At 36.1% G+C, this 25,575-nt stretch overlaps 1 protein-coding gene across 1 annotated transcript in view; it reads right to left on the bottom strand.

The window, feature by feature from the left end:
- ZMAT1 (zinc finger matrin-type 1) overlaps positions 1 to 19,411 on the bottom strand; it is a 36,322-nt gene extending 16,911 nt beyond the window's left edge. The window contains exons 1-2 of the mRNA XM_021697597.2: positions 19,135 to 19,411; positions 3,233 to 3,339 (exon numbers count right to left, since the gene is read on the bottom strand). Coding sequence (XP_021553272.2) covers positions 3,233 to 3,339; positions 19,135 to 19,411 — 384 coding nt within the window. The remainder of the gene's footprint in view (positions 1 to 3,232; positions 3,340 to 19,134) is intronic.
- Positions 19,412 to 25,575: the final 6,164 nt, after the last annotated feature.

Below are 25,575 nucleotides of genomic sequence, written 5' to 3'. Positions count from 1 at the left end.
ATGGAGCAGGAGAGGGAGAGTATAATGCTAAGGAAAATAAGTCAGAAAAAGACTAATACCATATGATTTTACTCATATGTGGAATTTAAGAAAACAAATGAACAAAGGGAAAAAAGAGAGAGTGAGGCAAACCAAGAAAGACTCTTAACTATAGAGAAAAAAATGATGTTTACCAGAGGGGAGGTGAGTGGGGAGATGGGTTAAATAGGTGATGGGGATTAAGGAGTGCACTTGTTGTGATGAGCATTGGGTGTTGTATGGAAGTGTTGAATCACTATATTGCACACCTGAAACTAATATTACACTGTATATTAACTAACTGTTAAGAACTTAAATAACTTAAGAAACATTCAAAACTTCTACAGTACTGTTCTATTTGACATGTGCAATAAATTCTATATACTGAGATCGTCTGATAGTATTAACCAAGCTGTATACTAAAGAGGAAAAAAATCACCTTTTCAAGTACAGTATTTGTATGGAAATGCTTTCAAATATATGGAAAGTTATATATAGTTTTGATTTGATGATTTAATAACCATAAGCACCAAACTTCCAGATGGCACTGAAATTTAAATTTAAAAATATGCTACATTATCAACAATAGCCAAATTATGGAAGGAGCCCAAATGTCCATCAACTGATGAATGGATAAAGATGTTGTATATATAAACAATGGAATATTACTCAGCCATAGAAAAGAATGAAATCTTGCCATCTGCAATGACATGGATGGAGCTAGAGAGTATAATGCTAAGTGAAATAAGTCAATCAGAGAAAGACAGATACCATATAATTTCACTCACATGTGGAATTTAAGAAACAAAACAAATGAGCAAAGTGGAAAAAAGAGAGAGAGAGAGAGAGGCAAACCAAAAAATAGAATCAACTACAGAAAACAAAGTGATGGTTACCAGAGGGGAGGTAGGTGGGGGGTGGATTAAATAGGTAATGGGGACTGAGGAATGCACTTGTGATGAGCATCAGGTGTCGTATGTAAGTGTTGAATCACTATATTGTTCACCTAAAACTAATATTGCACTGTATGTTAACTAACTGGAATTAAATAAAAATTTGAATAAGAGAAAAAAAAATGGTAACCTATAAAATCTATAATAAAATCGATAAGAAATGGAATTTTAAGAGACATGTACAGCCCATTTTCTATTCTTATTAAAACCATATTGCTTTTCAAAAATGTATTTTGGAATTCAAACAATTCAGTTTAAAAGTACTTATTTCATAATACAGTGAACAGCAAACCTGACTCTTAGGAAATCTAGCTTTGCTCTCCCCAAATTTTCCCAGAGCAGAATAGCTTTTCAAAGGTTCAGAATTCTATAAAACATTTTTAAAACCCAGTCTTTCTGAAAACGTATAACCTTTCAAAGTACTAGAGTTGACAATGCTGTAAATATCAATTTCATTTTATAAAGTGCCAATTTTTTAATTGTAGGCTAGTAGCAAACATTTTGTAATTACACAATGTGTAAACTTGTCTGTTTTCTTTTTAATATCATAAATTTTTTTTGCAATGTATTTTTATTGCCTGCATTATTTGCAGAGTTCTATGAAGATAAGGACACTGTATTATTTATAATTCAATCCTTATAACTATCGAAGTTCTGAAGTATTATAAGTTTTCAATAAGTATTTGTTAATAAAAAATGCTATAACATTACATAATGCTTTGTTGCCATTAAAATATTATTGCCATTAAAATATTATAGAAAAATAAAAAGATGTAATGATAGGACAGGTGTCCAGAATATGCTCTTATATGAAAAAAGAAGTAAAAAACAACATATACAATTATCTTTTGTTAAAGTGTGTGTGTGTGCACATGCACATGCAGAAAGCATACTGGAATCATATCAGCAAAAGAGAAGTTAAATGATGGTTACCTACAAGTGACAGCATTATAACTGAATGTGATTTTCTCATATTTTTGTATATTTTCTACACTGAATAGTACTTCATAAGCCCACAAAAAGCTATTTTCTCAAATTTAAATTCAAATGGTTCGAACCACAGTTATCACAGAGCCCCCTGATTGTGTGTCTCTCTTTACTAACTCTAAATCTTTGAACTATGGGGTCTGAGGATGTACTCAGCACTGTCACATAGTCGATTTCACTTAATTCTCATGAGCTCATTAAGGGAGATTTTACCATCCCTATTTTGCAGGTTCAAGAAACATGCTCAGAGAAGTAAAGTGACTTGCCTAGGGTTACACAACAATGATGGAGTTAAAGCTTGAATGCAGGTCTTCTCAATCCAAAGCCAACAAAATTTCCCTATCTGTAATTATAGTAACTGAATCCCAGTCAACATAAGAACTGAAATATAGCTGCCAATAACATTAGCAATGGGCAAAACAAGGTGTGTTTAAAAAAGTAAAGTTGGCATTGTATTTTTTAAAGCGAATTTATCTAGTACTTTTGGTAACCTAGACACTAGATATGAAAGAAATCAATAGCTAATCATATGATATAGAAATGGGGAGGGGCAACACCAAATGAAAGAAAAGAACACTGGACATGAAATCAGAAGAAATCATTTTTAAGTTTAGTCATGCCAATGATGCTATGAATAATCATGATCCCTCTGGGTCTCAGTTTTTAAATCAATAAACCAAAGGTATAAGAACATTAAACATTCTCTCTCCTAGCTTTAGAATTCTATGGTTCTGTGATTAAAAAGATGTTGGCTAAGTCAAGTGCAAGACTGGTTTATTTTGTTTTTACAGTCTTCATTTGCTATAAAGGAAGACTCTGGAGTTCTATAATATCCCTTTACTCACATTAATAGTTTCGTACTCAAGCTTTATAATGCCTCCCTTATATTTACTATGAGGACATGAAGGATATAGTGGCTTGATGAATACAAAGGGAGGCAGAATGGTGTGAAGAAAAGGAAAGAAGCTTTGGAGTCAAAAAGACCGATTTTAAACCCAAATTCCCCAAACTTAAGCTAGTAAGTTGCTGTCCCTCTCTGAGCCAGTCTCCTCATCCATCAAAGGGAAATACTATCACCTCTTTCACAGGATTTTCATAAGAATCAAAAATGATAAAATATGAAGTTTATCTGCTACATTTAAAAACCTTAAAAACCTTTAAATGAGTTTGGAGGATAAACAAATATATAAATAAATATATGTATACATTAAATCATAAAAAATGAAATAAAATAAAAACTTCCTATAGACTCTATTCCCATTATTTTAACCTACCTCATAATGTGAAATCCTTTGTGATTCAAACTGTAGCACCACTCCACAAATATTACAAAAGTTATCTGTATAAAGTTCAGTCTTCTCCTCTTCACTCCAAGTCATATCTATGAATAAAATAAAGGAAGGTGAGACTGTATATCACATTAATGAATATTGAGAAGTATCATTTTCATTCTTCAACTATCTATTACTTCATATGTCACCTCAAATCTGAGTGCCTGTGAGGCTACAGTAATAACTTTTTGCTTATTGAGGTTGCAACTTAATATGGGTATATTAAGTATGATTCTAATGTCTGATATAGTAAGAGTTACTTATTTAGTACGATAAGTCTAGGCCATATCATTCCAAAGGAAAAGTTATGGGGTTATCAGTAACTTCATGAGCTTCATGGGATGATCTAGGGCACCAATAATGAAAGGCAGGGTTAAAAAACCCAGCCTTGGAATTTTGTTTTACAAGAGATAATCCTAAGAAAAGCATTGTTTTAAGACTGTCACTTATCTAGAGCTATGGCTATAATGTTATCTAAAAATCATTTGGAACCACAAAGAAACTTTGGTCATGGTGGGCAAACATCCTCCATTATTGTAAAAAGACTAGCATACCCATCTGGCAAAACATGTCTCACACAAGCCCCTCAAAGCTATAAAGTTATGTTCATGTAATGACATCTAGAAATTATGCTATAGTGTTTCTCACTGTAGTAATAACACATACTGAAACTTTCTGCATTTACACTTGAGGTCCACACTTCTACCTAAGATTCTTAACAGGTGCAATGTATTCTGCCAAAGTTTATTAGTTTATCTATAAGTTTCAAATCACAAAACATCAAAATTTTGCTCACTGCTTGGCTATTTAAATGAATAAGTTGATACCACATATTTATGGAGCAATGCCAATGATACATTAAATTAATAAACTGAGCATACTGGTAAGATTTTGAATTTCCCTTTAAAATCTTTAGTAAATATTATAGTTTGTTGGCAATATAACTTATTACCTAAGTTAAGTTTCTGTTGTAGAAGAAAAAATATAACACATCCAGTTCCCAACACTAACAAAAATTAATTATACACCACATAGAAAAAATATGGAAAGAAATAAGTTAAATTTAAAAGTGGTTAACTCTGGGAAATGGGGCTAGAAAAGGAACAAAGGGAGAAACTTTAACATTTTATTCTTTATAGTTACCTTGTTTTAATTTTTGCAAAACACATGTAAAACTTTCTATTTAAAAACTTTTAAAGATATTTATTTTATTAAGATTTATTTATTTTAGAGAGAGAGAGTGTGTATGAGCAGGGGGAGGGGCACAGGGAGAGGGAGAGACAGAAAGAATCCTCAAGCAGACTCCCCACTGAGTGTGGAGCCCAATGCAGGGGGCTCAATCCCAGGACCCTGAGATCATGACCTGAGCCAAAATCATGAGCCAGCCACTTAACTGACTGCACCACCCAGGCACACCTAAAGATACTCATTTTAAAAGTTATGTCAGATATCTTCAACTAAGCTTAATTTTCAGTATCACTGTATGCACTAAAAAGGCTTTCTTAAAAAATTGCCTGTCCAAGATAAGAATAACTATAATTAACATCACTAATCATCAGGGCAATGCAAATTAAAACCACAATGAGGTATCACTTTACACCTGTAAGAACGGCTAAAATCAAAAACACAAAAATTAACAAGTGTTGGTGAAGATGTGGAGAAAAAGGAACCCTCATACACTGTTGAGAATGCAACATTGGTGCAGCCACTGTGGAAAACAGTATGGAGCTTCCTCAAAACTTAAAAATAGAATTATCATATGATCTAGTAATTCCACTATTGGGTATTTACCCAAAGAAAATGAAAACACTGTGTTTATTGCACCCCTATGTTTATTGCAGCGTTATTTACAATAGCCAAGATGTAGAAGCAACCCAAGTGTCTATCCATAGACAAATGGATAAAGAAGATGTGATGTGTGTACACACACACACACACACACACACATATACACACAATGGAATACTACTCAGCCATAAAAAATGAAATCTTGCCATTTGCTACAACATGGATGGATCTAGAGGGTAGAATGCTAACTTAAGTCAGTCAGAGAAAAGACAAATACCATACCATTTTACTCATATATGGAATTTAAGAAACAAAACAAATGAAGAAAGTAAAAAAGAGGCAAACCCAAAAAGCAGATTCTTAAATACAGATCAAAACCTGGTGGTTTCCAGAGGGGAGGTGGGTGGGTGAAGTGGTGAAATAGATAAAAGCATTAAGAGCACACTTATCTTGAGAGACTATGGACTCTGAGAAACAAACAGAGGGTTCTAGAAGGGAGTGGGATGGGGGGATGGATTAGCCTGGTGATGGGTATTAAAGAGGGCCCGTACTGAATGGAGCACTGGGTGTTATACGCAAACCATGAATCATGGAAAACTACATCAAAAACTAATGATGTAATGTATGGTGATTAACGTAACAATAAAAAAAGCCAACAAAACAAAACAAAACAAAACAAAGAGTACACTTATCTTGATGAGCACTGAAAAACAGAATTGTTGAATCATTACATTTAGTAATGTAACTAATTACTAATGCAACTAATATAATACTTTATGTTAATTATAGTTTAATAAAAAGAAAGAATAACTGTAATTAGGAACATGTCAGAAATGCCTTGACAAACACTTAAAAATTTATCCCTATAATATATCGATAGTATCCCCTCTGAATTATTTTTTTAGATTGTTTTAGAATATATGATTTATCTTTGACTCTAAAATCAGCAAGGTAAAGAGGTTAAAATGTATTTCAGGACTTCCCTTGTTTCAGAATTAACTATTATATGCAATTTGAGCATACTGGTAAGATTTTGAATTTCCCTTTAAAACCTTTAAATAGTAAATATTATAATTTGTTAGCAATATATCTTATTACCAAAGGAAAGCTTCCTTTAAGAAGACAAAAGAAACTACTAATTTAGAAGTTCAATAATTCCTAAAATATAACACTCATTTCTCTCTTAAATCAATCTTTAATTCCAGATTTCCCCAGGTCTAAATACTCAATGTTTGAAACTCAATGTTTCCCAACTCAAGTTGGGAAATACCAAGGACGAGTATTTTATTTATTTATTTATTTATTTATTTATTTTCAATTTTTTAAATTATTATGTTATGTTCATCACCATACATTACATCATTAGTTTTTGATGTAGTGTTCCATGATTCATTATTTGCATATAACACCCAGTGCTATATTGAAAAAAAAAAAAAAAGGATGAGTATTTTAACCCAGCCTTTCATTACCGGTACCCCACATCATTTCCAGGAAGCCCATGAAGTTACTGGCACCCCTGTAACTTTTTCTTTAGAATGGTATTGCCTAGACTTACTGCCTTTGACTCATTTCCTCAAATAAGCTCTTGGTCTTTTTTCTTTATTAAATGGCACAATATTTCAGGCTCAAAGTCTCAGCCATTCTTCTCCCCAGAAAATCACTATTTCACGTCAATTCTAGCTTATAATGTCATTTCATATCCATCTCTTCTTTTCACTTCCCGTAACACCACTCTAGTTCAGGCCATCAGTGCCTTTAGGCATCATTTAGCTTTATGATATTTATTGAAGTTAGTTTCAAAGTACTATGGTAGACATTTTGGAAAGAGATAAGGAAAAAGAATGAGCATCTATTGAAGGCCTTCTATGTGTCAAACAAAACAACAGCTTACCCCTTTAGTCCTTAAAACAAATATGCAAGGTAAGTGGCATTTCACATATTCTGAAGATTAGAAAATAGGGATTCGGTACAATCAAAATTACTTGTCACATGTGTTATTTGGTGGAGCTAAAACTTTGCTTTATCTCTACTTTTTCCATTATATACATTACTGTCCCACATGTTAGAAACGATGAATTCCTATCTCAAGGAATTTACAATTTAGTAATTTTAGTAAGTGTATAGAAAAAACGATGATCCCAAAATCAAATGTCATAAGTGATAAAAGACACGAGGTACAATGTGTTCCTGCTGAGGAGTTTGAGAAAATCTTTCTAGAGAACAGGTTTTGAACTAAGATTTAAAAGATGTGTAAAATTCAGATAAAAAAGCGGAATAAACATATTTGGGGAGAGGCAAGTATATGAAGGACGATAATTGAAAGGTTGGAATGAGGCCAAATCATAGCTGTCTTCATTAGGGCATTTGGATTGAATTCTGCATTCAAAAAGGGAAAAGAAGTAGCTCAAAATGGGGATAGGAGTTAGGAATCAATTGCAGGCAGGAGGTCACTGAGGCTTGAACCAAAGGAGGGGCAGCAGGCACAGAAAAGAAGGAATGGATATAAGAGATGTAACTATCAAAACCAGGGGGCATTAAATCCGGAGCTTAGAATTTGCTACGAATATGATAAGCTTTTAGATCTATCACATTTAAGCTTACACAATGTTATTCCTGATGCAAAAAGTGGAACTTTGACCTTAGATCAAATAAATTCACTTACAATTACTTGTCAATGGGATATTCTTTGTGATTCTAATATAATGAATGTGCTCATGTTTTGACTTCAGTGAATAAAAAACTAAAATACACAAAAATCTGTAATTAAAAAAGATACTGGGGGCGCCTGGGTGGCTCAGTCGTTAAGCATCTGCCTTCGGCTCAGGTCATGATCCCAGGGTCCTGGGATCGAGTCCCACATCGGGCTCCCTGCTCGGCAGGAAGCCCGCTTCTCCCTCTCCCACTCCCCCTGCTTGTGTTCCTGCTCTCGCTCTCTGTCAAATAAATAAATAAAATCTTTAAAAAAAAAAAGATACTGGAATGATGATGCACATTAAAATATACTTAGGAGGATTGACCCTAATTTTCTTTAAAGAGCATGCTTTCCTAATCAATTCAAATATGATTAAATCTACGTTCAAAATTTCAGATAAAAAAGTTCATGTAAATATTCTCAATTAGGTATCACATCAAATTCACATGCAGTTTTTCAAAATCATACATGCTGAACTAAAAATCTCTGTGGGTGGTCCAATCCAACCACAAGTGATTCTGATAATCAACCATGTTGGGAATCATTGCCCTACAGGACAGGTGCAGATCCTTACACATAACGGCTGTCCAATATCTATTTGGTGACTAAGCTGATTGATATACAGGTTTTGTCATCTACGATACTTATCAAGCTAACTGTGCTTTAGTATAACCTGAAATGATTTTTGAAAAAAAGAAAGGAAAAAAGAGAAAGAAAAAAAGTATTCCTTGACACTACCTCAAATCTATATAAATCTCCAGAGTTGAAGCCCAAGAATCTGTGTTGTTAAATAGGGTCCCCAAGTAATCTCTTAAACAGCCTACCTAGTGATGCTAGTTCAACCTTTCGCAAAGGTAGTTCTCAACCCTGGCTGCACACTGAAGTCACTAGGTTATTTTTAAAACATACCAATACCTAGACTCCACCCCAGACCAATTAACCAGAATCTCAGGAGTAGGTCCCCACCATAGTTTCTTGTTTGTTTGTCTTGTTTTTAAAAGCTTTCCAGGTGCTCTGTTGCTGAATCTGTTGAACTGAAAATCTGTTTTCCTGGAGTAGGGGGGTCGCAAACTTTCGTGTGCATCAGAATAACCTGGAAACTTGTTAAAAGATTAATTAATTATTGGGTCCCATTCCCAGAACTTCTTATTCAGTAGTTCTGGGGTGGCGGACCAAGAATGTACAACTTTTTACAAGTTCCCTGGTGATGCTGATGCATCACTGTTCAGTCTCATAGTGTCTCAGAGCTTCCACTGGTCCTAGTTCTATTCCTCAAAGTCATTGTGAATATAATCCCTCTCCTAAAATGGCAATCCTCAAATATTTTAAGAGAATCGTTACATCTTTATTGCCCCTCCCACCCTAGCCTTTTTGTGAACTGATCCCAGTTCTGTCATGCAGTACGATTTCTAGTCCTCTCACTAGTTTACCTAAATCCCTGCCATTCATAAAGTGTAACATAAGCACAATCACCCTAATGGGGTCACAATAACAACAAGCTAGTAAAATGAGATCATCAACTCATTTTTTTATTGTAGTAAAAATGTATAATATAAAATTTACCACCCTAACCATTTTTATTTTATTTTTTTAAAAGATTTTATTTATTTATTTGAGACAGAGAGAATGAGAGAGAGCACATGAGAGGGGGGAGGGTCAGAGGGAGAAGCAGACTCCCTGCCGAGCAGGGAGCCCGATGCCAGGACTCGATCCAGGGACTCCAGGATCATGACCTGAGCCGAAGGCAGTCGCTTAACCAACTGAGCCACCCAGGCGCCCCGTCCCTAACCATTTTTAAATGTACAGTTCAGTAGTGTTAAGTACATTCACCTCTTTGTTTTGAATATTTCTCTCCTATTAATATAGCCCAAGATAGCTTCACTATTTTTTTGGTGGGCACATCATACTATTGACTCATGCTAGGCTAACTTTTGACTAAAATACAACCTTCTTTTTCACCTGGAGCCAAAGTCTGCGCTCCAGGACATAGTTATATAGATAGAAATATTTATGGCTCTCAAAAAGACCCAATATACACTTGTATTTGTCTCATGTAAGTTCTCCTTTGTTAGATTCTACCAATAATTCTGGCCTTTCAAGATTTTTTAGATCCTGAATCTGTAGACAGGAGGCTTGTGGAAGCTGGCTTTTTACTGAGAACAATCATACATGATGGAGTATTGTTTTTCAGAGGGCACCCCACACTGCCAAATTTTCTTCAAACTGCATTTCCCCTAAATTTGACCTGAATGTAATGATTGCTACTTTCTAAAGGTTATACCTGAGGCTTGGAAAGGTCAAGCAATTTGTCTAAAGTTACATAGTTAGTAAGTGCCTAAGTCTGCCCAAGATTTCCGAGAGCTGGTTCTTAAAAAGGCCAAAGTCTTGAATGAGAAACTTCCTCTCTAGGTTTGGCATATATAAGAAATACATGCCTGATTCACAAGAGATGCTAAAAAATGTTCCTTTAGACCCTACTATACCCCTATCCCCACTATTTGAGACATGATTTTTGGACTCCCAGAAGTAAATGGCCTATTGCCAATTCTAAAAGTGGGAGAGAAAATTGGTGATATATAGTGCGTTTTCCAGCCTGTCTCAGGGGGAAGACCTAGAGGGCAGACCAACTTCAGGGAATAGACGTTAAATTAGGAGTCATGTGAGTAAATGATGTTGGCTGTGAGGAAGATGGCTGGAACAGGAACTAATGTTTATTGTGGACTCACTATATGTCAGGAACGAAAATAAGTGTGCTCACAAAGAACTGGGGCTTTGGAACTGGTTCTGGTAGGAATGAATAGCTGAAGAAAGTTGGCAATTTGTTTCTTCCTCTTTTTCCTTTTCTTCTTTATACTCTCTTCACATCTTTTCTCTTTATAAACTGGTTAGAATTTGAAACAAATGTATTTTTATTGGTTGGTTGTTAATATGGGCTCACAATGATTCTTAATTCCAAAAGGAGTTAAGAGTTGTAAAAAGCACTAGAATGAGAGACTGCATTAACCTTTACCCTGCTATTAACTAGCTATATGACTAAGAACATAACACAATCTTTCATATTTCCATTTCTAAAGTTTCTTTGTACTTGACCATATATGGGTTGATAGTTATCAGTAAGAAAAGGTTGTATTTTAGATAGAAATACATAGAGAAGCAAAATTTTGGTGGGGTACTTATAGAAGGATCCAAATATCTTAGCTCCTTCCAAATAATAAGTCTATCAGGAAACACAAAAGATGGTTTGAAGTTTTAAGCAGCTATACAGTCGCACAGACTTTAGGGCCTAAAAATTCAAAAGGTCCCAATATTTCTTCCCCTACTCCTCCATTATCTGCATTTCCTTATCTATGTCCTAACCCTAAAATTGGTTCTCTCCAAGTTATTTCTTTGCAAAAACATACACAGCATTTCAATTACTAAGTATAATGTTTTGGTCATTATAGCTGGTGTCAACAATTTTTTTTTTTTTAGCAAATTAGGGTATTATTTTATACTCTATAATTTAGTTATAATTTAGGTATAAGTGGCTGAGTTTTCTTTTCCAACAATGAATACACCAAATTCATGGCAGATGGTCCTGCATCTTCCAATCTAATTTAGTTAGGAGAGCTAGGGTTAAAAATATAAGTAGATTACATATTATAATATCAAATGACAAAATAATGATAAATAAATAAATAAAAATAAGTGTGACTTCATCCCTCACCTGCAGCAAATAAAGTTCTTTGAACATGGGAAGGTAAATATCTCCCAGTCGATCTTAAGACATGTTGCTTTAATATTCCTAGCATAGTAGCATAGTACTTCTCAACTGTTCTTCATTCTCTGACATATTTGAATTTTATATGCCATCATAAACTTGGAAAAGAGATATGGATAGGGGAGCAAGATTTTATACTCAGAATCAAAGCCCATCTTAGTGTAGCTTGATAGCGAGATCTTAGTGATACAATGGTGTCCTCTAAATAAAGACTGGGATATACTGTCTTTGAAACATACAGGAGTTTCTCATGTTGATAACATTTCTTTGCATTTTAACCTAAAAAAAGCAATGGGAAATAAAGAAAGCACTATCAAAAACTAGATTCAAATTGTCAGAGACCTAAGGCTGATAATGGAGTTACAGCTTAAAGGAAATGGAACAGATGAAATAAAACCATGTTTCATGCATGGTCCTGTTTACATTCAGAGTATTAAAAGAGTAAAACTGCTTTGCAAGGCTGTCCTCTGTGGTCACAATATAAACAGTACACTTTTATTGCCAACTGTTAACAAATTAAGCATAACTTTTAAATATTTTATTTTCCAGATATTAGACACATCAGAAAGTTCTTTAGATTGGAGAAATATGGTCATATAACAAAACTATGACCTACAGGTACAGAGTTCCAGTTTGGGAAAATGAAAAATTTCTGGATATGGATAGTGGTGAAGGTTGCCTAACAACGTGGATGTACTTAATGCCACTGAGTTGCACACTTAAAAATGCTTAAAATGACAGTTTTATGTTGTGTATATTTGGCCACAATAAGAAATGTAATAAAATACTGAAAAAAGTTAAAATAAAAGACAAAAGCACCTTCTTCTCCCTCAACCACAGCATGAAGGGCAGGCAGTTCCCCTGCAGTCAACTTATCACTTAGAGGAAAATGCATGAGCAAGTAATAAACCTTTGTTTTGCTATTATCACATAAGTGATCCTCTCTTGAATAACAATTATAAGGGTTAATTTTCATAAGGGTTATTTTAAATGAAAGAGTGGTTTTGTGACAAACTATAAATGGGATCTGATAAGAAAGTTCATGTAGTTGGTGCTCCTACAATTTGATTATATTTTTGTGTGGCGTTAGCCGTTGGTTAGAGAAAGAATCAATTTTCTATTAATGAAAGTGTTTAGTCTTTTTAAAAATTTTATTTATTTACTAGTCAGAGAGAGAGAAAGAGAGAGAGAGCACAAGCAGGGGGGAGCAGCAGGCAGAGGGAGAAGCAGGCTCCCCACTGAGCAAGGAGCCCGATGCGGGACTTGATCCCAGGACCCTAGGATCATGACCTGACCGAAGGCGGAAGCTTCACTGACTGAACCACCCAGGTGTCCCAAGTGTTTAGTCTTTTTATTTCTTTCCTACAGGAGTGTTTACATGACTTGAGAAAGCAAAGCTTTCATAATAATTTGGAATGGGGGAAAAATTATGACCTACAGCACTGGGTAGTAGGAAAAAAGAATAAGCTTTTGAGTTGGTCAAACAGATTCAAATCCTCTCTCTACCTCTATTATACCCTTGAGCAAAGTATTTAACCACTCTGAGCCAGTTTTTTTATCTAAAAAGTACAGAAACACAGTGTCTCTCCCAGAACATGCCGACTATTAAATGAAACAAAATTTAAAAAAAATGTTTAACACACATAATCGCTTGATAAAGTGTGCTTGTTTACTAATTCAGTAGCTGAAAGTTTTGCTTAATATTATATATAATAACTTTTTATCAGATCAGAGTAATTTTAGAGATCATTTAGTCCAATGTTTCTGAATCTTAGCACTATTGTCACTTTGGGCCAGATAATTCATTGTTGTGAGGGGATATTCTATGCATGGTAAGACATTTAGCAGCACTCTACCAGCTAGAAGTTGGCGGCACTCCCCAGTTGTGACAAACAAAAATATCTCCAAACATTGACACATGTCCCTTGTGGGGCAAAATTGCTTCTAGTTTATAACTGATTTAGTCTAATGTTCTCATTTCAAAATAAGGAAGCTAAAGTCCAAAGAGGTCATAGGAAACAAAGGAGTGGGGAAGTTAAAATATATCATTCCAGATTCAGGTGGATTTGGACTATGAAAAAGTTCCGAAGTCTGAGGAGAGGCATTAGTAATAGCTGAGGGATGTTCTTAAGTAAGTGAAATACAAATGTGAGTACAAATAATTAACATTCTGTGGATTAGAATCCCTTATGTTGATATAAAAATATTCAATTCAGCTTGTTTGAGCATCTGCCTTTGATGATATAAAAAGCAAAACGAATTCACTTCTCAGAAACTCGTTTTTAGAGACCCTTGTTGGATTGTACCTACTCCAAATAGCTGCATTATTATGCTAAAGTAAAATACCATTAACTTCTGTATCCAAAAATGCAATTGAGTGTGAAATCCAAATTATCCTATTTGAAACTTTCTTCTAATACTACTAGATAACACCAGACAATTTAGGATAAAATAGATTTTTGTGATAAAAGAAAAACATTTATGGCATGAGTCAGAAAAAAAATAATGAATCTATGCCTACAATTTGGTCCACTCTCACTAATGAAATTAAAAACCATACAGGATCTGGGGTGCCTGCATGGCTCAGTTGGTTAAGTGTCTGACTTTTGATTTTGGCTCAGGTCATGATCTCAGGGTCCTGAGATCGAACCCTGTGTTGGGCTCTGCACTGGGCGGGGTTGCCTCCTTAAGATTCTCTCCCTCACTCTCCCTCTACCCCCTCCCCAGGCACCATGCATGCACGGGCTCTCTCTCTCTCAAAAACAAACAAACAAACCCCCCAAAAACAACCATACAGGATCTCTGAGGAAAGGAAGATTGTAACATCCCTTCAGTTCTAAGTATGAGAACTTTCTCTGTTCACTCCAATTAAATGTTTTTCGGTTATCTTGATAAGAAGTTTAAGCTTATTCAAAGTAGATGATTCTATATATAAATGGCTATAATTAACAAAATGAATCTTACTTCCATTTGTTGCATGACAATTAGATTTAGTTATACAAAAGACCAAATTTCTTCCTCAAGACAACCCATCAGATGTTTATAGCAATAACTAGCTATTAATTGTCTTAATGCTTTGTTGAAGTGGGAATTTCACAGTCCAACTGATCTTGTTGCAAAAAAAAAATAGCATTCTAAAAAAACTCTGCATCCTATTTTAATGAAGTGACAAGAATGGAGCAAACCTTAGAAGAGCTGGCTGCAATCATATAAACATAAATCTCACTCTTAGTCACAGATTTAAAGTCAGGTTAATATAAAGTCAAGTTAATAAACCAGTCACAGATATAAAGTCAGGTTAATATAAAGTCAAGTTAATAAACCAGAAAAATCATCATCTTAATTCTGCAAAGAGCATATGTGCTGTATTCTCCATGATTACACCTTTTGAGATAGCCTCCCTCAAACATTTTGATTTAAAAGGATTTTTTAATAGCTGACTTGACCTTTGCAATTTTTTAACGCCATCATATAAAGGAAAGATAAACAGAGCTCAACACTAAGTTATAGTGGAAAATGGATCATGTTAACCTTGCCAAGGTGTTTTAACTCTCTTTTCCCCCTAAATGTCACAACCCATTTAAGGAATTTTCAGAAATATTATTTGTGCCAGAAATGCAGATTTGTACCCGTGAACGTTATGAACACTCAGTTATAATGCTATCTAGTATCCTTACTTTCTCAGTTTATAAAATTAGTACCTGACCTATAAGTTTGGCAAGTTTTGGCTATTTTACACAGATTCTTACAAAAAAAAAATAATGAAGGCCTTCCTATAGCATATTAACAATTACAAAATACAATGTAATTAATAAAATAACTGGGAGTACTAGTTATATGTTTAATATTTACCTTGTCTTTATTTAAACTAAGTCCCTGACCTTCATAATATAAGCACTCTGTGGCTAGTTAGCTCTGGAGTCCTGTCTGCTTGTGAAGTTATAAAATGAATTCAAGTACTGTGTATATCCATTAATTTACTTGATCCCATACCTACTTGGTGTCAGAAAGCCACCATGCCATTCATTCCAACAGGTTAGTAAATGTGAATGGATCTACAAGACTGGTTTCAGGTGGAAAAGAATCAAAGTTCCTACCCTAACAGATACGTGATGAATATAGGAAGGGGCATGCTTAGTCAATATTATCACATATTGACACCTAATTAAAGACAGAGGGTCAGAAACTAACCAGTGGTCATTAACCTCTCTCCAGACATCCCCACCCTGCCAAATGTAAAGAATTAAAAATTAATTCTAACAGTTTGCTAATTATTCCTTCCTGGATACCATATTTATAATAATGTGCTTTAGTGTGCCTGTAGTATATAAGACACCATGGGTAGAATACAGGTTTATAATAAACAATGGGGCAGTCCTGATAGTTTAAGAGTTCGACAAGTGATATTTAAAATTGTATTTTTCCTATTTATTTGTTCATTTTATAATTTTACTACCAAGCACTACTATTGAGCTCTTTAATATAGCTGTGTCTAATTCATCTATATCCTCATCACTGAGCATAGTGCCTGGCACACACACATACAGGTGTTCAATAAATGATTCCTGAGTAAATGAAGGAAAGGCCATTAACTAGGTTTTCTTATGGTGGACTTGAAACTTTACCGAATAATATGGAGACAAAGGTAATTGTTAGGTAATTGCTATGCAAATGGATAATTAACTAAATAAAAAGCCAGCAATCCTCCAATCTAAAACAGAATCCACTTAATTTATTTTTTCTTAAAAAGAAGAGGTAAATAAAAGGGATTTGTTTTTGTTTTGATTTTTACTATGATTACACTGGAACATTAATACTGGGTGAAAATTCATTTTTGAGCCATTAAACATTTTTGAAAATGTTACTGAATGAAATATGAAGTGTCCTACAAAATCTCATGACTCTCCTTTCCATGAATTCTGGGTAGGTATGTGTTTTGTCATATGTCCATTTATTTGGCATTTCTTTTGTTTGTTGTTTTGTTTTTATTACCCAATTTGCCATTTGTAACCTCAAAAGCTTCTAATCTCCCCTGCTTGGCAATTTCTAATCTCCACTGACATCTGCTCATTACCAACCCCAAGAAAGATGTTGGCTATAGTTGAAAATAGTTCAGCAAATACTTGATCAAACCACTTTTAATGGTCCTATCTGGAGTGGACTTGTAATAACTGGAATCTTGACAATTCTTTGTCACTATTTAGACCGATTTTCTAACCAGGGCTTAAAAAACAAACAAGCAAAAGATACTGGCACACCATCAAGCAACATTTTTCTCTCTTCTCCTTTATCTACTATCATACAACTGGCAACCATTTATAGTCTTTATAAATATTTAAACAAAAATATTTTTGTGACCTAATAATGTTTTGGACAGTGTACTATATCACATATTTATCTTTTGTTAAGTGGAAAGGTAAGAAGAGAGTTTTGGTTTGGAGTGAACAGTTAATGAAGGATATTTACCTAAAATGAAATGGTAAGAGATAATTTTTAGGTAGCAATTATATTTGGTTTCATATCTTAGTAAATGGTCTCAACACTAACAACACAGATTTCATCACTCACTGAATGTCAAATGATAACTATGGTCAAAGTTTCTCATGGCTTATGAATTACTGTCCTAATGCACAGCCATGGAAATGCCATCGAGAGTATCAATGCAGAACTGCAAAATCATGGTTCATACTTTCAGATCTGAAATCAACCTTGGAGTATGGCTGGTCCAATACCTCTATTTCAGAAATGTCAAAACCCAAATCCAGGAAGTTTGTGATCTGTTCAGGGTCACAAAATCTAGTAGATAAACAACAGAACCTAAGTTCACTGCACCAGACTCCTATGCTAGAGCTCTCCTCATTTTGCCAGCTAGTAATAGTATATACAGGGTATTGCTACTACTTTATGAATTTCTCTCTCTTAAAGCCTTCAATACCTACATAAATTCAAAGATACTATAACCAAGCCAGTCACAGAGACAGGCAAAAAGCCATTTGCTCCATGAGATACCCATGAGATACTGGTCCTAAAGTTTACTGTGGAACGGCCATGACAGCGAGATTGAACTGTGATCTCGACCACCTCTAAAAACTGTTCTCTCCTTCTTTCTAGTTATACATAGTTTGGTATAATAACAAAAAAATCCAGATTTCATATTTTCATCCTGAAACAACTGTACAAATCCAGGCTGACTAAAGACACTACAGTCTTTCAAAGGTTGCCTTCAGTAAGAGAGTTAATAAATAAAAAGACATCACCATATCACAGTGTATTTCTAACTTCCATATTTAGTAAGTGGCATTTATGTAATGTGCCTATGACCAATATTGTAAAGGATTTTTTTTTTTTTTACTGCTTTGCCATTCCTCCAAAGTGAAAGGTGTGAAAAGTTATGAAATACCACAGAGGGATGTACCATTTAAAAATGTGAAGAGAAAATCATTTTTATGAGGTAATTTTAATGGGGTGTCCTCCTAAGAAAAAGGAACTTAAATTATTCTACTCCACTTTGGTGTCCACGTCTTTCACTTTGGAGGCAAGTTAGCAATATAAGGTAACACACAAATACTGGAAATTAATTACGAAATTGACTATGGCAAAATGCTTTACTGAGCTCTTCTGTAGTGGAATCAGTCTCAACAATCTAAGAAGCATTTCCAAACACTGCTTTAAAACACATTTCAATGGCAAATTTTACAGTTTGCTATTAGTAGGCTGTTTACTAGTATATAGTATTTTGTGTGAACTAGAAACCACTTATTACTGAAATCGTCAAGAAATATCTTTTTTATGTTAGGAGTAGTATGTGTTGGTAGGTACAACAGCACTTATTAAAATCAAAACCATCTCAAAGATGGGCCCCTAAACCTTGCTCTACAAGATCACACCCTCAAATAGCCAAAGAAAACTCTCCAAAGTGATTTCTGAAATCTGTGCTTCTACCACACTCTCTTCCTTTATTCTTTTCTTTGTACAACCCCCTCCACCAGACCCTATGATCCTAAAATCTAACAGCTCCTACTTTAAAGCTCAAGTATACATTCTAACCTCCCCAAATTCCTAACCTCCTCTCTTTAAATATCCTACTGCAAGTTTCTATACTGCAGGATGCTGAATTTCACCAAACGGGGTTTCCTCCCTCTTGTTTCTTTGGCCTTTTCTTTATCTCTGCCCCCTTTCTCCATCAGTCCCCCTTCCCTTTCCCTGACCCTCCAGCTCCACAGCACTTCTACCTTGCCCCCTCTCTTTTTACCAACTCACACCTCAGCTTCGTAGACCATCCTGAGGCACCCTGGCTGGGAGAAAAACTATGTGGTATTCTTCTTCCCTTTAAACTCCTGCCTTGTGAATACCTGCAGCTTCTTTTCCTGGGGACCCCCCATCCTTTTGGGGGGGTAGAAGTAGGGAAGCCCCTCTCTACTTCGGTCCATCTTGCACACTCGGGGCTACTACGGCAGGGCGGGGCGGGGCGAGCTTGGCCTTTACTGCGCCACAGCAGGTGGGGGGTGGGGCGGTGGCGAACCGCGCCCAGTCCGATCCCGGACGGGCTGAAGAGAGGCAGCGAAGGAGATGGGGCCGCCCCCACACCCCGGGACGGGAACTCACCTTCTCTGAGGCAAGGGCGGGTGTCTACTTTAAAACTACTGCCCCCCCTCCCCGCCGCCGCCATAGTGGAGCCGCCAAAGCCGCCGCCGCCGTCGCCACAGCCACCGGCAGGCGGGCTGGCAGGGGTGGAGGTGGCGGAGGAGGCAGGCACAATCACTGCCGCCGCCACCGCCGCCGCCGCGCAGGCGGTGTAGGAGGAGGAGGCGGCAGAGACGGTAGCTTCCTGAGGGGAAGACTCCGCCGCCAGCGGTGCGACTGTGCTCGGCGCCGCCGCCATCGCAGCGAGGCGCGGACAATTGCACTTGCGCCTCGCTCCCGTTAAGCCGTTTTAGCCCCGCCCCCCGCTTAGCCCCGCCCCCTTCGCCCCTCTTTTCCACGCCTCAGCTCGAGCTTCGTTCTCGCTCCTTCTCCCCACCAATAGGAACGCTTTAGACCCGCGGGCTGCCCTTCCCCCCTCCCCCACTGCTTGGCGTCACCCGTTTCCCTTTGGAGGGGAAGCGATGATGGCCAAGGGCAAAGGGCAAAAAGCGCGGGATGCAAAAGCACGTGGGCCTCACATAGTGAGGCCTCTTCCTTTGGAGGAGCTGATCTAAAACCAATTTAAGGTTAAAAAAAATGTCTGGAAACCAACTGATTTCACCCCCAAAATATCTCTTTCTTGTACAGAGAACAGAAATAAACAGAATACTCGGTCATGACTTTCGTCATGGGGCCGTAAACGACTACTTATATATACATCTACCTATTTAAATTACAGTAAAAACCTGTGAATCTGGTACCCGACCAAAGAACTAGAATATTACTGATAATTTAAAACTTCTCAACATTTTCCCCCAACTGCCCTCCTAAAGAAACCAATATCCTGATTTATATTTATTATTTCCATGCTCTTGTTACGTATATTCTTATCACATACATGATGCCTAAACAATGTTTTTTACTTTTGTTTTAAATTTCGCAACATTTTGTATCTTTTTCTAGGTAGCATTTTGGGACGTTTTTCTTCTGCTAAACATTTTGTTTCTAAGATTCATCCATGTAGTTGTAGTTCATTCACTTTTAATGCTGTATAATACCCCATTCATTTCCCTGTTGATGGATATGTGTCCTGGTGCTTCTGTGCAAAAGTTTCTCTTGGGTATGCTCTCCTTTCCAGTCTCATTTCCATTACCCTATTGCAAGTCATCATCTCTTGTCAGAACTATGGCTTCTTACTGGTCTCCTTTCCTCTGATCTGAATCCCTTCCACTGCCCCCACATCACCACTCTTATTTTATGATTCAGCAATATTAAATTAATGACAGATTCCTATGAAGACCGTCATTTCATTATGCAATGTTGTATATATTGTTCCCTCTTCCTGAAATGCCCTTTTCCCCACATTAGGCACATGTCTAATGAGCCCTTATACACCCCTTGAAACCCAGATAATACATCACTTCCTCCAGTAACCTGTTTTGTCCTACTTAGACTTAATTCCACCCTCCTCTGTGCTGCCCCTATATCCTGTGCATATTAGTATTGTGTGCCTTTCTTCTCCATAGCCTGGGAACATTTTGATACAAAAGACAATTCGTTTTATTCTTGAATCCTTCTGCTCCAGCACAGTAAAGTCCTAGAGCCAAGGTCATGAACCAGTGGTTCCTAGGGCTAGGTCCCTAAGTCCCTAGGTCTGGCACACAGATATGTTTTGATTAACAGTAAAATTGTTTATTACTTCCTTGTCAATATTTGAAAGGGTCATTTCATGCCAAGAAAAAGTTTCTTAAAAGCACTGAAAATTTGGCAGTATTGGCTGTGCATTTCTGACTACCAAATCTGAAGACTTGGAATGCTGGGCTCTCAGGAACATGTCTTTTCCGTTTTGTGGTTCAGTAATTTACCCAAGATTACCTGAGGTGTTGAATGGTTTCTCTAATTTTCTATCCTGTCCTTCTGGAAGTTAGTGCAATGTTTACTCATCAAAGAAATTACTGGATAGATCACACACAAGAAATATTCCACTGAAATAGCCAATAGGACAAGGTAAGCCTAAAGAGGGAATGTAATTTTATCCCTTCCAATATTGTGTGTAGGGGGGAGGAAATCCCCCAAAAACATTGCTTCTCAAAATAGGAATCACCATCCTCTTGTATAAAAACTATTCAATCAAAATCTTTGGGGAATGTACATCACTCAGGATTTAGTCAACAGAAGAGAAACTGCACTAGGTATTTTATTTTATTTTTTATTTATTTTTATTTTTTTATTATGTTATGTTAATCACCATACATTACATCATTACTTTTTGATGTAGTGTTCCATGATTCATTATTTGCATATAACACCTAGTGCTCCATGCAGAACGTGCCCTCTTTAATACCCATCACCAGCCTAACCCATCCTCCCCCCACTCCCCTCTAGAACCCTCAGTTTGTTTTTCAGAGTCCATCGTCTCTCATGGTTCGTCTACCCCTCCGATTTCCCCCCTTTCATTCTTCCCCTTTTGCTATCTTCTTCTTCTTTTTTTAACATATAATGTATTATTTGTTTCAGAGGTACAGATCTGTGATTCAACAGTCTTGCACAATTCACAGCGCTCACCGTAGCACATACCCTCCCCAATCTCTATTACCCAGCCACCCCATCCCTCCCACCCCCCACCACTCCAGCAACCCTCAGTTTGTTTCCTGAGATTAAGAATTCCTCATATCAGTGAGGTCATATGATACATGTCTTTCTCTGATTGACTTATTTCGCTCGGCATAACACCCTCCTGTTCCAACCACGTCGTTGCAAATGGCAAAATCTCATTCTTTTTGATGGCTGCATAATATTCCATTATATATATATATATATATATATATATATATATATATATATATATATATATATATATACCACATCTTCTTTATCCATTCATCTGTTGATGGACATCTTGGCTCTTTCCACAGTTTGGCTATTGTGGACATTGCTGCTATAAACATTGGGGTGCATGTACCCCTTCGGATCCCTACATTTGTATCTTTGGGGTAAATACCCAGTTGCACTAGGTATTTTAAACAGAAAATATTTAATATAGGAAATCTGGTATGTTAAAAAATCATCAGAAATGTTAGAGGAATAAAACTCAGAGGACTTTTTCAGATATTGTCAGCCAGCCCTGGGAAGCCTTTGTACCCCTTCTATGCACTCCCCTGTATTGCAGAAGCTGGAAGCCTATGAATTACATTTCTCAGATTTCTTGGCCAGCAGGATTCTGAATATGGTTTAGGTCCTACTGATGATATACATTTGTATGACATTTTAAAATAGAATGGGGATAAAAGCCATTCTTTATATGGATTCCAAAAGATATAAAACATGAATTTTTGTGGTGACTTTAGCATTCTTCCACAAGTCTTATACCCAAAGGCTCTGGAGGACATATAGGATTAACAATAGTTTTCTGCAGTCCCCTGACCTCTGTGTGGTAGTTACAATTTCCTGTCTTTGGACTATAGCATTCAATAAATATTAAGTTTTTATTGTTATTCTAGTTACTTATCATACAGTGTTATATTAGTTTTAGATGTACAATATAGTGATTCAACACTTCCTGTGCTCATCACAACAAGTGTACTCCTTAATTCCCATCGCCTATTTAACCCATCTCCCCACCCACCTCCCCTTTGGTAATCATCAGTTTCTTCTGTATAGTTAAGAGTCTTTTTCTTGATTTGCCTCTCTCTCTCTTTCTTATTTTTTCCCTTTGCTTGTTTTGTTTTGTGTCTTAAATTCCACATATGAGTGAATTCATATGGTATTTGTCTTTCTCTGAAGGACTTATTTTGCTTAGCATTATACTCTCTAGCTCTATCCATGTCATTGCAAATGGCAAGATTTCATTATTTTTTTATGGCCAAGTATTCCATTTATATATGCTACATATTCTCTATCCATTCCTCCATCAGTGGACACTTGGGGGTCCTTCCATATTTGGATATTGTAAATAATGCTGCTATAAACATAAGGGTGCATGTATCCCTTTAAATTAGTATTCTTGTATTCTTTGGGTAAATACCCAGTAGTGCGATTGCTGGATCATAAGGTAGTTCTATTTTTAACTTTCTGGGGGAACCTTCATACTGTTTTCCACAGTGTCTGCACCAGTTTGCATTCTCCCCAACAGTGCACCAACAAATATTTATTAAATTATGGAATTAATTCTGCCCTCTTAAGCTCCATGGAAAATTATGTGCCTGCTGTTCAATCAAACAGTAAAAAGGGGAAGAGGATAATGCATGAAATAAAAGAAAGTAGTTAATTTTCTCTGCATTCCACAGCTCCATTTGGTGATGTGTCATAGCACAAAAAAATGCCACCAAATCTCAGTCACACATTATGATAATGAGCACATACTTTCCTTTCTTCCTTTTCCACTTATTATTGCCTCTATGACAGTAATGCTACTAAGTGAATGCCAAAGTAATTTCTTTCACAGGAGAGAGGAAGTGGGATGTGACAGAAAGTAACAATTGACAAAACCCTGCCATGGGCTAGACGTTTTCCATAATTTTTGTCTTCTCACAACAGTGATGTTATATTGGGCTCATTAATCCCATTTAAAGAATGTAAACTGAACCTTGTTGATGTCACTAACTATTCCCTGGATTTTAATTTAGTGATTGAAATAATCTGTTTACCTCACTGGGCTACAGGGAGGACACTGTATTGCCTCAACTAAGCTTTAATTACCAACTCGCCAAATCATAGAAAGAAAATGCAGGTAAGGGCATGTGTAAAAGGTTAAGGTGGAGGTCAGAGATACCAAAAAGAAATGAAGGAATATATCTGCATATTTGAGAAAGCAGTAAAAAAAAAAAAAAAAAAAAAAAAGGTATACCAGTGCTCCTTTCACTATTTTTACAGTGAAATATGATGTACTTTGTTTGGAATAATATGGGGAAATTAAAATTTTAATATCACCAAACACAATACACTTAAAGCCATCAGAAAATGAAAGAAATAATTAAAACATAATTTAGTGGCATGTAAGTAATATAACTGACATAAAAACGAATCTAAGTAGAACAGTGATGTTCAGTTTTATTAACAAATAAATCAAAGGTTAAAAACAATGGCAATCAAACATCCAAAGTTGTTCAACAACAATGAAGTTAAAGAAAAGCAAATAGATTGTGATATACAAATAAGAAATGCATAAAATAGTATATATAATGTTACTTAGTTTTATTTATTTTTTAAAGGATTTATTTATTTATTAGAGAGAAAGCACGAGTGACAGGAGGGGCAGAGGGAGAGGGAGAGAGAGAGAAAGAGAAGCAGACTCCCCATGTAGTCCGGAGCCTGATGCAGGGCTCAAGCTCATGACCCTGAGATCATGACCTGAGCCAAAAAAAGGGGAGTTGGATGCTTAACTGACTGAGCCACCCAGGTGCCCCTAATGTTACTTAGTTTTAAATAAACATATTTACATATGAATATATAGCATTTAAATTATATTCAAACACACATAAAATATATCTGGAGAATATATTAAAAAATACTAAGAGTAGAGAGCATATGGCAAATCAGGGTTATGATGAAAATATAAGATGATTTATATATTTCTCCATTATTTAAGCAGTAATAGTTATAGATAAAAGTATGATAGCATAGGATGTATCTGACTAGCAACTGATGTTTTGGAAGTATATTTTTATTGACATGAAAAGTTATCAATAAAAATATATTTTATTGACATGATATATATATATGTGTGTGAAAAGGAGATTATACAGAGATTCCTTACATACAGAGGGAGGAACATCAGAATAATGTAAGTCCTATCCACAGAGACCTGGCAAGCCAGAAAGGGCTGGCAAGACATATTCAGGGTAATAAACTAGAAGAACATGCAGCCAAGGATACTTTATCCGGCAAGGCTGTCATTTAGAATGGATGGAGAGATGCAGAGTTTCCAGGACTGACAGAAACTGGAAGAATATGTGACCACTAAGCTGGCCCTGCAAGAAATATGAAGGGGGGTTCTATAAAAGGAGAAAGACCCCAAGAGTGATATAGGACAGAAATTTACATAGACAATCTATAGAAACAAGGTCTTCACAGGCAACATGATGAAAATAAATTCATATCTTTCAATAATCACTCTCAACATGAATGGCTTAAGTGCTCCCATAAAACGGCACAGGGTTGCAGATTGGATAAAAAGACAGGACCCATCCATATGCTGTTTACAAGAGACTCATTTTGAACCTGAAGATACATCCAGACTGAGAGGGAAGGGATGGAGATCCATCTTCCACGCCAGCTGACTCAAAAGAAAGCTGGGGTAGCAATTCTTATATCACACAAATTAGATTTTAAGCTAAAGACTGTAGTTAGAGACAAAGAAGGACACTATATCATTCTTAAAGGGTCTATCCAACAAGAAGATCTAACAATTGTAAATATCTATGC

Source organism: Neomonachus schauinslandi, chromosome X (assembly GCF_002201575.2).
Source record: "Neomonachus schauinslandi chromosome X, ASM220157v2, whole genome shotgun sequence".
Classification (NCBI taxonomy): domain Eukaryota; kingdom Metazoa; phylum Chordata; class Mammalia; order Carnivora; family Phocidae; genus Neomonachus; species Neomonachus schauinslandi.
Note: the sequence above shows the minus strand (reverse complement) of the source record. Positions and strands in the feature narration are given on the sequence as shown.